We start from the raw sequence: 12828 nt of genomic DNA on the forward strand, positions 1-12828 counted from the left end.
AAACAAGCTTAGAATCTTAGAAGCCGAAGCTTAGAAACACAAACACACTTTCAAGCGCATAATCTTCTCCATCAAGACTCTGATTAACGAAGGATTCGTATTTCCGAAAGCTCGTTTCCACTTTCCGATCACATCTTTGGCTGAAGCGTTTGATGTCACCTTTCCTTGCCACCCAAATTCGAAGCATGTCCCCAGCACCCAGCGACACGCAGCCTGCCCTCGCGTGCCTCACACGCTCACCTTGGCCAGGTCCAGGGGGGTTTTTACTTCCTCGACATGTGCGCTTGGCTCAGTGTACGCAAGCATCTCCTGCTTGTTCCTTCCTTTGCGTTTACTCTTTTTCGCTTGGTCCCCAGCCCGAGGTGCTTCCGAAGGCTCTGGAAGTGCGTGTAAGCACAAAGAAAGGCTGGGTAACTACGAGTGAGAGCAAGATCACAGAATCATAGAATTGTTTTGGTTGGAAAATAACTTAAAGATCATGGAGTCCAACCGTTCCCCCACCCCTGGCACTGCCCCATGTCCCTGAGAACCTCATCTCCGTCTGTCCAACCCCTCCAGGGATGGTGACTCCAGCACTGCCCTGGGCAGCCGGTTCCAATGCCCCACAGCCCTTTGGGGAAGAAATTGCTCCCCAGATCCAACCTCCACCTCCCCTGGCGCAACTTGAGGCCGTTTCCTCCGGTCCTGGCGCTTGTTCCTGGGGAGCAGAGCCTGACCCCCCCTGGCTCCAAGCTCCTTTCAGGCAGTTCAGAGATCAGAAGGTCTCCCCTCAGCTCCTGTTCTCCAGCTGAACCCCCAGCTCCCTCAGCCGCTCCCATCACACTTGTGCTCCAGCCCCTTCCCCAGCTCCGTTCCCTTCTCTCAACTCGCTCCAGCACCTCAAGGCCTTTCTTGGCATGAGGGGCCCAAAACTGATGCCAGGATTCAAGGTGCAGCCTCATGTCCCTGAACTCTTACTTAGTAAATGAAAATGGGCTTTACACTGTCACAAAGAACAGAAATAGGCTGAGTCGTGGGCATTCGTGGCACATAATTGTTTATAAACAATAACTGAGACAAGCTTACTTGAGACTTTAGCTCCTTCCTCCCCGTCGCACTCACCATCCTTTTTCCGGAACGTGGGTACAGGCTCGGAGGGCAGCTGGGATGATTTCCGCCATCTGGCCAGAAGTTCTTCCACAAACTGACTCTTGTTCCCATCAGTCCCCTGAATGAGGTCAATGACATACTCCCGGATCTCGTCCTCGTTTGTTATTGACAAGATGTACCTGTGAGAGGGCGGGACAGAGAAAAATGGGTAAGGTGGCTTTTGTTCTGAGAAAACCAACAGCCTAATCACATAGGTATGGAATTTACCTCTCCAGATCAGGTTTCTGTAGAGACCACAGTAAGAAATGGGTTTATGTGGGGTAAGAAATGGGCCCCTCATCATCAGAAGGACATTGAGGTGCTGGAGCGAGTCGAGAGAAGGGAACGGAGCTGGGGAAGGGGCTGGAGCACAAGTGTGATGGGAGCGGCTGAGGGAGCTGGGGGTTCAGCTGGAGAACAGGAGCTGAGGGGAGACCTTCTGATCTCTGAACTGCCTGAAAGGAGCTTGGAGCCAGGCGGGGTCAGGCTCTGCTCCCCGGGAACAAGCGCCAGGACCAGAGGAAACGGCCTCAAGTTGCGCCAGGGGAGGTTGAGGTTGGATCTGGGGAGCAATTTCTTCCCCAAAGGGCTGTGGGGCATTGGAACAGGCTGCCCAGGGCAGTGCTGGAGTCACCATCCCTGGAGGGGTTTAAAAGGCATTTAGACGAGGTTCTCAGGGACATGGAGTAGCGTTTGATTTGGGTTATGGTTGGACATGATCATCCTGAAGGTCTCTTCCAACTTAAACGATTCTGTGATTCTATGAGTCAAATTCCCAGACAAGCGCTTTGGGGAAGCCATGTGAAATTGTCAGACGGGCACTTTGAAAAATCCTTTGTGTGTGTTTCAGTGAAAAGATAACGAGATACATTATCTTTCTCCCCCTGTTCCAGCGCAGAGTGACACTCTCCCAACCCTCCTGCCAAATGCTAAAACATGCACCGTGAGACTCTGGTTCTCACCATATCACATAAAAAAAAAAAAAAAAAAACCAACAACAACAAAAAAAAACACAAACCAAAAAGCTTCTGCATAAACACAAGGAGACAACAGCGTGCCCTCAGAATCATAGAATAGAAGCGTTTCAGTTGGAAGAGACCCTCAGGATCATTGAGTCCAACCATAACCCACCCCTGGCACTGCCCCATGTCCTGGGAACCTCATCTCCGTCTGTCCAACCCCTCCAGGGATGGTGACTCCACCACTGCCCTGGGCAGCCTGTTCCAATGCCCCACAGCCCTTTGGGGAAGAAATTGTTCCCCAGATCCAACCTCAACCTCCCCTGGCGCAACTTGAGGCCGTTTCCTCCGGTCCTGGCGCTTGTTCCTGGGGAGCAGAGCCCGACCGCCCTTTGGGGAAGAAATTCTCCCAAATTTCCAACCTCCACCTCCCCTGGCGCAACTTGAGGCCGTTTCCTTTTAAACCCCTTCCCCACCCCGCCACAACGACCCTGTCCCGTCACGGGGCACCCGTCCCAGGCACAACCCAGCGCAAAGATCCCCCGAGAGCAGCTCGGAAAACACCGTTTCCCTCCGTGCGGCCCCACGGGCGCGGGGGGGGGAACCCGGAGGCCGCGCAGCCCGGCCCAGGGGACGAGGGACCCGCCGGGTTCCGGCGGAGGGTGCGGGACCCCCGGCCCCGCTCACCTCACCACGTCCTCGCCCACGTCCAGCCCGAAGTCTCCGCGCAGGTGCTGGACGCACCAGGCGAGCAGCGCGCCGGGCGCCGCCATGGGCCGCGCGGGGGACCGGAAAGGGCGGCGCACCGCGCGCTGCGCCGGGACCGCCCCCCCACCCCCCACCCCGGGCAACGCGGCCGCGGAAACTCCGTTCCGGGGTGTCCCCGCGGGAGCTGCCCGGTGGGAAGGGAGCGGTTGGGGTTGGAGGGACCTCGTCCAGCACAACCCCTGCCCTGAGCAGGGGCACCGTCACCGGGTCAGGGCGCTGAATGGCACAAGAGAATCACGAAGAAAATTAAAAAAAGCAGCAGGAGATGAGTTCAAGGAGGTTCCTCCGACAAGTTAATTAACCGCGCTTTAGCACTGAAATACAGTGATTCCTTGTGAGTCGGAAAAAAAAGCGTTTGGTGGGGTGGGGAAGAACCTCCCGACCTGGGGATGCACACGTAGCACATATTTTCCACCTAAGAAGGTACTTAAACGGTGTTTTGCCCCAGCCTTTGAAGTCTCACTTGGGCTCGAGATGAGACAACTACAAAGCCTGCGGTGTCCGCTTCATTACAATGAGATGGTAGAGGTTCTGCAGCTTCATTTCGTCACTGAAACTTGTTCTTTTAAGGTCTAGGAAAAAAAAACAAGCTGCCGAAACCGGCCTTGCACGTGACAAACGGAACAGTTACGAGGTACCTCAGGACAGCCAGACCGGCCAGGATGGAATTGCCACGGGACTTGGGATTTAGCAGCTTGGACCAAACTTGAGAAGAGTCGAATTCTTTCATTACGCTTGCCAGAACCGGCTCTGCCAATGGAACAATATTATCAGCTGCATTTTAGAGGATTTCCTCTCATTTGCTTTAATAGACCTAAAGAAGCAGAAGTCAGATCTACGCGGAATTTTGAGTCACGAGAGCCTCAAGACCCAGTAAGTCTGAGACGCTGGAAACTGCTGCTCTTCAGAAACCTAAAGAATTTTATCCGAGCGGTAATAATTCATGTGCCCGTCCTTGCGATGAGGAAGACAAGACAGATTGCCTTCAGGTTAGTTTTTCCTGTAGCGTGCTCTGCGGTAACGTGAAGGGAGAAAGAGGACAGAATCTGAATGCGTCCTCTGACTGATAACTCGGAATCCAAAGGAACGCCGAGGTTGGTTTGTTGTTTCCACCAACAAGATGTTGCCCTAATTACAGGCGCAACAGAGAAGCATTCAAGAAAAAAACACAAGCAGATTTCAGCCTCAGAAGTGAACTGAATTATAAACCGAGCTCCATAGCAAATCGCTATGATGGATGTGATCGTATTTTGCAGCCTAAAATAAACACCTTCAAGAAACATGGACTTCAGACTGGTTTGCCTCCCAGAGTTCAAGTAGGTTTCTTCTATAAATTAATTAACCGCGCTTTACCACTGAAATACAGCGGGTTGGAAAAAAGGAGCAGCTCTATGGAAAGCAGAGTTTTCTCGGCATCATCATGAATCGCACAGACCACCAGCTTTATCAGGAGACATTAAAACACGTACGTGGGACAGCACCTGCTCAGGATATTTAACAAATGACGTGGCCTCCCCTAATGTACCGTGTGTGATACGGGCAGCTCAGCTTGGAACAGTTACAGAAACACAACGGCTCCAGAAAAACCAGCAGATTCAGGACTGCAAAGAAACCTTCAATTCTTCTTAAACAGCTGCAAGTTTCCCAGCCTAAAGGAATGTCATAATATAATCATAAGGAAAAAAAAATAAAAGGAGCAGGATAGCAGCAGCAGACAGGAAAACAGTTTTCCTATTTCACCAATTCCCGCATTAAACGCCAGCAGCAGCAAATCCAGATTATTCAGTTGTCTCCCACGCAGCAGGAGCTCTCAGGTTGGAATCACTGTCGGCTCTTCAGTCATTATCCGATGGGATTTGCTCCCAGACCAGCAAAGCTAAAGAGAAGATTCAGAGCGGTCAGAGACACCTCTCCCATTCTAAACAGATCTTACGGGAGGAACGACGTCTGAGGAGCCACGAGAAGACGATGGGAATCTCACACTGATTGCGTTTGGCTGGTTTCCCAACTTCTAGAAATGAGTGGCCTTATAAAAGGTGGGGAGTGTCTGATGGACCACAAATCAAACAGGTATTCAGGAAAGGAGTTCAAATATCTCCTTCCTCTATTAAGGAAAAATGTCCAAGGTCTAGGAGGATTTAATAAGGAATATAGGGATGAAGTAGGCACAAGTTTGAGGTTTTACCTCTCCATAGAGTCACAGGATGGTTTGTGTTGAAGGGACCTTCCCAGCTCCCCCAGTGCCACCCCTGCCATGGGCAGGGACATCTGCACCAGCTCAGGCTGCTCAGAGCCCCGTCATGTGTTTATATTTGTGAAAATTTTCCAACAAAGACGCAAGTGCAAAGTTTAAACACCTTCAAAGCAGCCTTTAAACAGTGGCCACATGCAAAACAATCATGCAAAGCAACCAATTGATTAAAATTACTGGGAAAGTTTTTAATATCCTAAAAATTTTAAATTACATTGAGAAGGGTTATGGTACAGAGGTGAGGAATCATAGAATCATAGAAATCTTTCCTTAAAAATTGACTTACCCTCAAAGAGTCCATCAATAATGTCAAAACTAGCACAGATATCACATAATGAAAATTTATAAAAGCTGGTCCAGGCCTGAGGAATGTAACTTCTCCAAAAGAGAAAATGTACTGGTCTCATAGGCGTCCAAGGAGAGGAAGGAATATTTAGGCTCAGAGTGTTGTAGTGCGCTCTGTAAGAACCAAACAAAAACACATCACAGAGTAATAATGTGTTTTTCTTGCTCACGTTTCACATAGAAATAGAAGGGAATGGGGAATTATACCATCATTAAAGACGATCTCCAGAGGTCCCTTCCAACCCTGACCATTCTGTGATTCTGTGATTTAAAAAAAAAAAAGCAGTAAAAGACTGATTAAGCAAAACACAGTAGGATGAACATTACAAGAGGAGCTGCAACTGTTGGAAAGGGGGGGAATGTGTTTGGGACAAACATCGCTGAGACGCTGAACACACTGGAGCACAACGTGATTTATTAGAAAAAGGGTATCGGGAGTGAGGTTCATGAAAAGCTGCCAGAGTACAGCACAGCGAGAACCTCCCATGGTGTTTGCGGGGAGCAGCCGCCACAAAAGGGCCCCCACATCAGGGACAGCCTGGTTCAATTTGCCGCAACGCGATCTTGTGCTGAAATCGGGCAGCGGGCTGAGGCGAACGGGCTGAGAGGAACTGGGAGCAGTGGCTGACATGCCAGAGGCTGCGCTGCCATCCACAGACCTGGACAGGCTGGAGAGTTGCGGGGGGAAATTTAATGAAATATGACAAGGGCAAGTGTAGAGTCTTGCACCTGGGATGGAACAATCCCAGGTTCCAGTATGGGTTGGGGAACGAGCTGTTGGAGAGCAGTGTAGGGGAAAGGGACCTGGGGGTCCTGGGGACAGCAGGGTGACCGTGAGCCAGCACTGGGCCCTTGTGGCCAGGAAGGGCAATGGGACCTGGGGGGGATTAGAAGGGGGGTGGTCAGTAGGTCAGAGAGGTTCTCCTGCCCCTCTGCTCTGCCCTGGTGAGACCTCATCTGGAATATTGTGTCCAGTTCTGGGCCCCTCAGTTCCAGAAGGACAGGGAACTGCTGGAGAGAGTCCAGCGCAGCCACGAAGATGCTGAAGGGAGTGGAGCATCTCCCGTGTGAGGAAAGGCTGAGGAGCTGGGGCTCTGGAGCTGGAGGAGACTGAGGGGTGACTCGTTCATGGGGATCAATATGGAAAGGGGGAGTGTCAGGAAGATGGAGCCAGGCTCTTCTGGGTGACAACCAGCGATAGGACAAGGGGCAATGGGTGCAAACTGGAACACAGGAGGTTCCACTTAAATATGCGAAGGATCTTCTTCATGGTGAGGGTGCCAGAGCCTGGCCCAGGCTGCCCAGGGAGGTTGTGGAGTCTCCTTCTCTGCAGACATTCCAACCCGCCTGGACACCTTCCTGTGTAACCTCATCTGGGTGTTCCTGCTCCGGCGGGGGGATTGCACTGGGTGAGCTTCCGAGGTCCCTTCCGCTCCCTGACGTTCTGTGGCTCTGGGAGCTGAACGACCTGAGGGGAGCGGCGCTGAGGGGCGCGGGCCGAAGGGCGGGCTCCCGGCGCGCTCCCATTGGCGGGCGCTGGCCAATCGCGTGTGGGCGCGGGCTGTCCGCGCGGGCAGGATGGCGCGCACGAAGGCGGCGGCCGGGCCCGCGCCGTTCCGGAAAGGTGCAGCTGGGGGGGACCCGGGCCGGGCCGTGGGGGGACGGGACCCGCCGCCGCTCACCGCTCCGCTCTGCCCGCAGTGCTGGCCGCCCGCGCTCCCCGGAAGGTGCTGGGCTCCACCAGCCTCAACGCGGGACCGTCGCCGACCGCCAAGAGAGGTGAGAGCGGGGGCCGCCGGGGCTCCCCCCGCTCCTTCCCGCCCTCCCTCCCCTCACGGCCGCTGTCCCCTCAGGCGACGGCCGCCGCGGCGGGGGGAACCCGGTGTGCGTGAGGCCCGTCCCCGCCTGGCAAAGAGGCATCGGCGAGTTCCTGCGGCTGCCGGGGAAGGAGAACCGGGCGCCCGGCGGGGAGGCGGCGGGGAGCAGCGGGCTGGGAGCGGCGGACAGGACGTAGGTGTGGGCGTAACGGCGTGGGACGGGCTGGAGGGGGGAAGGCAGCTCCCCTTTATCTTCTCTCAGTCCCCATCTCCCCCCCCAGCCCCTTTTGCCCCCCCAACCCCCCCATTATCTTCTCTCAGGCCCTATCTCCTCGCCCAGCTCCCCCTTTGCCCCCCGCTTCAGCTCCCCCGTTGTCCCCCCCGCCTTCAGCTCCCCCGTTGTCCCCCCCCCTTCAGCTCCCCCGTTGTCCCCCCCCCTTCAGCTCCCCCGTTATCCCCCCCCTTCAGCTCCCCCGTTATCCCCCCCCCTTCAGCTCCCCCGTTATCCCCCCCCTTCAGCTCCCCCGTTATCCCCCCCCTTCAGCTCCCCCGTTATCCCCCCCCTTCAGCTCCCCCGTTATCCCCCCCCCTTCAGCTCCCCCGTTATCCCCCCCCCTTCAGCTCCCCCGTTATCCCCCCCCCTTCAGCTCCCCCGTTATCCCCCCCCCTTCAGCTCCCCCGTTGTCCCCCCCCTTCAGCTCCCCCGTTATCCCCGCCCCCTTCAGCTCCCCCGTTGTCCCCCCCCTTCAGCTCCCCCGTTATCCCCCCCCCTTCAGCTCCCCCTTTGTCCCCCCCGCCTTCAGCTCCCCCGTTGTCCCCCCCCCCTTCGGCTCCCCCGTTGTCCCCCCCCCCCTTCGGCTCCCCCGTTGTCCCCCCCCCCCCCTTCGGCTCCCCCGTTGTGTCCCCCCCCCCCCCTTCGGCTCCCCCGTTGTCCCCCCCCCCCTTCGGCTCCCCCGTTGTCCCCCCCCCCCTTCGGCTCCCCCGTTGTCCCCCCCCCCCTTCGGCTCCCCCGTTGTCCCCCCCCTTCGGCTCCCCCGTTGTCCCCCCCCCCCCCTTCAGCTCCCCCGTTGTCCCCCCCCCCCCTTCGGCTCCCCCGTTGTCCCCCCCCCGCCCCCTTCAGCTCCCCCGTTGTCCCCCCCCGCCCCCCTTCGGCTCCCCCGTTGTCCCCCAACCCCCCCTTCGGCTCCCCCGTTGTCCCCCCCCCCTTCGGCTCCCCCGTTGTCCCCCACCTCAGTCCCCATCTCTCCCCCCCAGCCCCTTTGTGCCTCCCCCCTCAGCCCTCCCCATGCAGCACTGGGGCTTTCTCAGGAGCATTTTTAATCCTGGGTTTCCTCTCAACTTTGGAAACAGCAGCGCAAGTCCCTACAAACCGAAATTGCAACGCGGGGCAGGGCTGGAGGAGGCGCAGAAGCGTGGTGCCATGGGGCTGAGGGGCAGGGAAGGGGCGCTCGGTGTATTTGAGAGGCAAAACGCAACACGGACAGGTTTTGTACGCTTGAGAAGTTTCGCTGGCCTGGCTTTCAGGACGTGCTGCTTGAACCCAATTTTCACTTCCTTTAAAAAAATAACAATTTCAAAAGCCGCCTGAAGCGCGCCGGAGCGCTCAACCCACCTGCAGAGCAGCTGCCGCTCGCTGGCATCACTTTAAAGTGTTCACCGGTATTGTCTGAGTGTGGTCTGGGGGAGACATTAAACAGCAAAATCCCAATAATCCCAAGAGCTGTCGGTGAGTGGTGTGCTGAGGGCTGTCCGTGTGTCCTGGGATAGAAAAAATTGCCACTAGTTTCCCTCCTTTGAAAGTACAATTTATATTTGAAGGAGCAAGCGACCGCTACGAAGGCGACGGTGTGTCTGTGAACCTTCAGATTGTCACCGAAGTGACATTTCTCTAAAAGCAGTTGGGTGAAATGCGGCGTCTCCACGGACCTCATGGGGCTTTTCTGGGTGCAGTAACTGGTAGTTTAGGCAAATTTTCAGTGCTCAGACGTTGGTTTGCAGACAGATGAGAGCGCTGGGACCCTGTCAGCTCTGTTTCTGAAAAGCTCAGGAGGCTGCTGGTGACTTCTGTACATCAGAAATGGAATTGCTCTACCAAGCTGACACTTCAAATCCAAACTTGTAGGCAGCAGCTGTGTGAAACATTGTCTTACACCACTCTCTTAATTGGCAGGGTTGTTTTTCACCATCTAGATAATCCTTGGCTAATTCCCCAGAGGAATTAGTCCTGAATTGTCATGAAGGACAAGCAAACAAACGGAGACTTTTAAGCGCATTTTACCTTTTGGAGAAACAAAATCTGCGCCCTGTAGCACTGCCAAACTTTCTTCTGTTTGAAATTTGTTTGGCTGAGGAAGGGCCGGGTGGTGATAACCCTGCAGAGCACACACCGTATCACCATCTAGAACCATTTACAGCTTCTGGAAGAAGCAAGAGCTTTACTCCCTGAGCTGCGCAATGGTTTTTTTTCTAGTCACGTTGGTAAGTTAGGTTGAGACTTGGGCATAAAATAGGAGTTAAATTTTCAGCTTCCTAAAAATTGTGTGGATCTGCGTGCCCTGTGGGTCGAGAAGGACATGCAGAGGGCGACTGATGTTTTGTGGGCTTTTCCATTTGAAAGGCCAGTGTGTGCAGCTTAATCCAGTCCTAACACCTCAAGGTGCAGTCTGGGGCTAATTAGACTCATTTGGGTCACGCAGCCTCTAGGAAAAGGGCGTTGTTAGTTGTAGCCTTTCGAACAAGTGTTGTTTTTGTTCCGCAAACCCTTTTGAACTGGTTGCTTTTTCCAGAGCTCGCCCCCCACCACCAGCCCCTGCAGACGACGGGGAGTCCTCTGAAGAAGAGTTAGACCCGAGCTGAGCCCGACTTAGCGCTAAACCACGTGTCTCCCCCGCTCGAGCTGTTATTTGTATTATTTGTGCAGCTTTTTAGGGTTCCTGGCTTACGTTCAGCTGTCGTACAGAACTACGAGAGGCTGCAAGAACACTGTAGCAAAATGATGGAGAAATTAATATATTCCTTTTGAAGCTTAACGTTCAGTGCAAGTCCCTGGGTTTTAATTTTTATCTCGGTTTCCTTGAGTTCCTCGGTGACTCCTGCGTATCGCGCGGCTTTTATCTTTTGTTTGCCTCCTGCCCGAGACTTCTGTGATTGTCCTTGTTCTGTTTTTAAAAAGCAGATCCTCAGTTTTCTAATACACTGAAGCACTCCGAAAAATACATCTGTGTCGTGTCTTTATTGAAGTAAAAACTGTTAACGACGATCTCTTGGTCTGAAAACTGGATTTGAAAGGACGCCAGTGAGGGCAGGTATCACTTGCTACGATTTAAAGGTGAAGTTGGATTAAAACAAACAGAGTTGTTCTAATGAATCAAAACCCTGAAAGCCCAGGGAGCAATAAACTGCTAAAAAAGAAAGAAAACTTATGACTGTGAAGAGCCTGAGGCTGCCACACAACTTGGGGGGTAATTTATATGAAAGATTAAGTGGAGTTTGGTGGATGGGTCTTGGTCTCAGGGGTTCTGCTTCTGCTCTTCCTTGGAAGCCCCACAAATGGATAATTTGAGTATTGTGGAGCTGATGAAAAGGCGTTTGCACACGAGGAGAATTTATTGGCAGCTCTAGTGTATTTATCCCGGGGAAAAGGGGTTAACGCCGTCCTAAAAAGTGCAAATGAAGAGGAGGGGTTGTCACAGAACAGCAGGTAATGTTCTTTGAGAAACAGCAAGAAATTCGCTGGAATTTTTAAAAAGATGATGTAAATTAAGAAGAAAAGTCTGTGTTGTAAAAACCACAGACTATTTTGCCGTGATGTCATGCAGAATAACAAAAAAACCTTGCTTTCTACTTATTTTTTAGTGAGGGGAGGCAGAGCGTTAGTGAGATAACAACCGAGCAGGTGGTTCTGTAAGTAGCTGCGTGAGATTTTAATATATTGTTGCACTATTGACATCTATTGCTACAAATACTTTAATATATATATATAGCAAAGTTTAACGTGGTAAAGTGGGGTCACGTACAGTGCTGTAAATAAATTTAAGAGAAGGATAAATTGTTTGTATCGCTGCACTCGGTGTGACATTGCACCTTATAACAGATTTTCCCTGGGAAATGGGATTTGTCATCTTACAGCAAGAGGTACAAGGGGAAAAATCCATTGTAAATCCAGCCAATTATTATTACTACAAAGAGGTTTTCGCTTTTGAGCTCATTTCTTGTAAGTTTAAAGAGTTATTTGATGCCAATGCTCTTTTGGTTAAATCCGTATAAACTCCGCAACTCTGATTGTTTTTTTTTTTTTTAATGGGTTAAAAAGAAGGGAATGCAAAAACCAGATGGAGCTGAACGCCCTCCCTCCCTAATTAGGATTTTCAATTAAATTTATAAAATAGAGAACAGGAGCAAAAGCAAGACCCAGCACTGCCCGATTTTTTTAATCTCAATTTACTAACACACTTAGAAGTAACCTCTTAAAAAAATAACGAATAAATACCCAGAGCTGACAATAGATGTCAGCAGTGTCTCCGGGTAGTGCTGAGCCGGGCAGCGCTCACTCTGCCCCTTAAATAGATTTATTTATATGTGTTTATATTATTTAGGTAGTGTGTGGGGAATATAGAAGCATATGGATGAGAGGCTGAAATTGCTCGTTATCTCGCCAGGTGATTGTCCCTGTGGGGGGGATGCAGCTGTTGGGAAACCCACCGTGAAACCCTGGGGACCTCGTCCCTCACATGAGGGGCTTTCATCTCTTCTTGTGACTTTTTAAAGCTTTTTCTTCATAAAATGCTGTTACCGGACTGTGACGCGTCCCACGGCCGCTTAATTCCGCCGGCTTTTTTATTTTCCGCTCCTCGACATCAAACCTCCCACTGCGGGCGCCGCAGTTTTGGGTTCAGACGCTGCCTCAAGTCGTCAGAACACAATTAATTTTGAGAAATATCAAGCTTGTCCACGTCTATTCCCGCTCTGGATTGACCCCGGGACCTTCTCGCTCCACACGGTCGTTCCTCTTGTGTTGCCGACAAAAAATTCGCTTTAATCTTTGGTTTTAGTTTGATTTTTGGCTTTTTTTTGTTTCAGGATCCGAGGTTTCTTTCCCCGCCCTTGTGTGGGGCTGGTGCCTCCTGATCCCCAACAGGAGCCTCATTGTCCCTCCCGCCGCCCGGACAAAGGGGCATTGTCAGGAGAATCCGCCTGTTTAATATTATTTCCCCAAAGAATCACTCAAGATTAAAATTGTTTGATGATAATTTTTCAGAATGAAGATATTCCTCAGGAGTTCCTGGCTGGTTAAGAGCAGAAATGGGGGAAAACTCCAGCGGCGATACAAGATGGGGTGATGCTAAAATTATTCTTTTTTTCATTAGCAATATCACAAAGAAATAAGAAGTGCAAAATATCCCAGGGCAGCGTTAGACATGATGCTGTGAAACAGACTGTTTAGGTGGCTGGATTAAGCCATTTATTTTATTTTTAATATCAATATGTCCGACTTAAAAGGTATAAATTGTAACCGAGTTGGCAGACTGCACATATATAATAAAATAAAGAGTAAGCAAAA

The 12828-nt window shown here is 52.0% G+C and overlaps 2 protein-coding genes across 5 annotated transcripts in view; one reads left to right on the forward strand and one right to left on the reverse strand.

The window, feature by feature from the left end:
• The window catches only part of TRIP4 (thyroid hormone receptor interactor 4), a 29622-nt gene extending 26710 nt beyond the window's left edge, over nt 1–2912 (reverse strand). For 2 of the 4 annotated variants that reach the window (XM_065642033.1, XM_065642030.1), the window contains exons 1-3: nt 2775–2912; nt 1066–1268; nt 241–377 (exon numbers count right to left, since the gene is read on the reverse strand). In XM_065642033.1, the coding sequence (XP_065498105.1) occupies nt 241–377; nt 1066–1268; nt 2775–2860 (426 nt within the window). In that variant the 5' untranslated portion in view covers nt 2861–2912. Of the gene's footprint in view, nt 1–240; nt 415–1065; nt 1269–2774 lie in introns of all 4 variants that reach the window. The other 2 variants (XM_065642031.1, XM_065642032.1) reach the window with 2 other exon arrangements.
• A 4102-nt stretch (nt 2913–7014) lies between these two features.
• PCLAF (PCNA clamp associated factor) lies at nt 7015–10406 on the forward strand. Its single transcript, XM_065642083.1, has 4 exons — nt 7015–7075; nt 7153–7230; nt 7305–7461; nt 10055–10406. Exons 1-4 carry the CDS (start codon nt 7030–7032, stop codon nt 10122–10124), a joined length of 351 nt encoding a protein of 116 aa, XP_065498155.1. The 5' UTR covers nt 7015–7029; the 3' UTR covers nt 10125–10406.
• The last annotated feature ends 2422 nt before the right edge of the window (nt 10407–12828 follow it).

The sequence above is a fragment of the Caloenas nicobarica genome, chromosome 10 (genome assembly GCF_036013445.1).
Source record: "Caloenas nicobarica isolate bCalNic1 chromosome 10, bCalNic1.hap1, whole genome shotgun sequence".
Taxonomy (NCBI): Eukaryota; Metazoa; Chordata; class Aves; order Columbiformes; family Columbidae; genus Caloenas; species Caloenas nicobarica.

Coding starts and splice junctions, on each gene's coding strand:
- PCLAF (XM_065642083.1), top strand. CDS start 7,030: ATGGCGCGCACGAAGGCGGCGGCCGGGCCCGCGCCGTTCCGGAAAG. Junction 7,076..7,152: donor GCCCGCGCCGTTCCGGAAAG/GTGCAGCTGGGG, acceptor CTCTGCCCGCAG/TGCTGGCCGCCCGCGCTCCC. Junction 7,462..10,054: donor CTGGGAGCGGCGGACAGGAC/GTAGGTGTGGGC, acceptor TGCTTTTTCCAG/AGCTCGCCCCCCACCACCAG.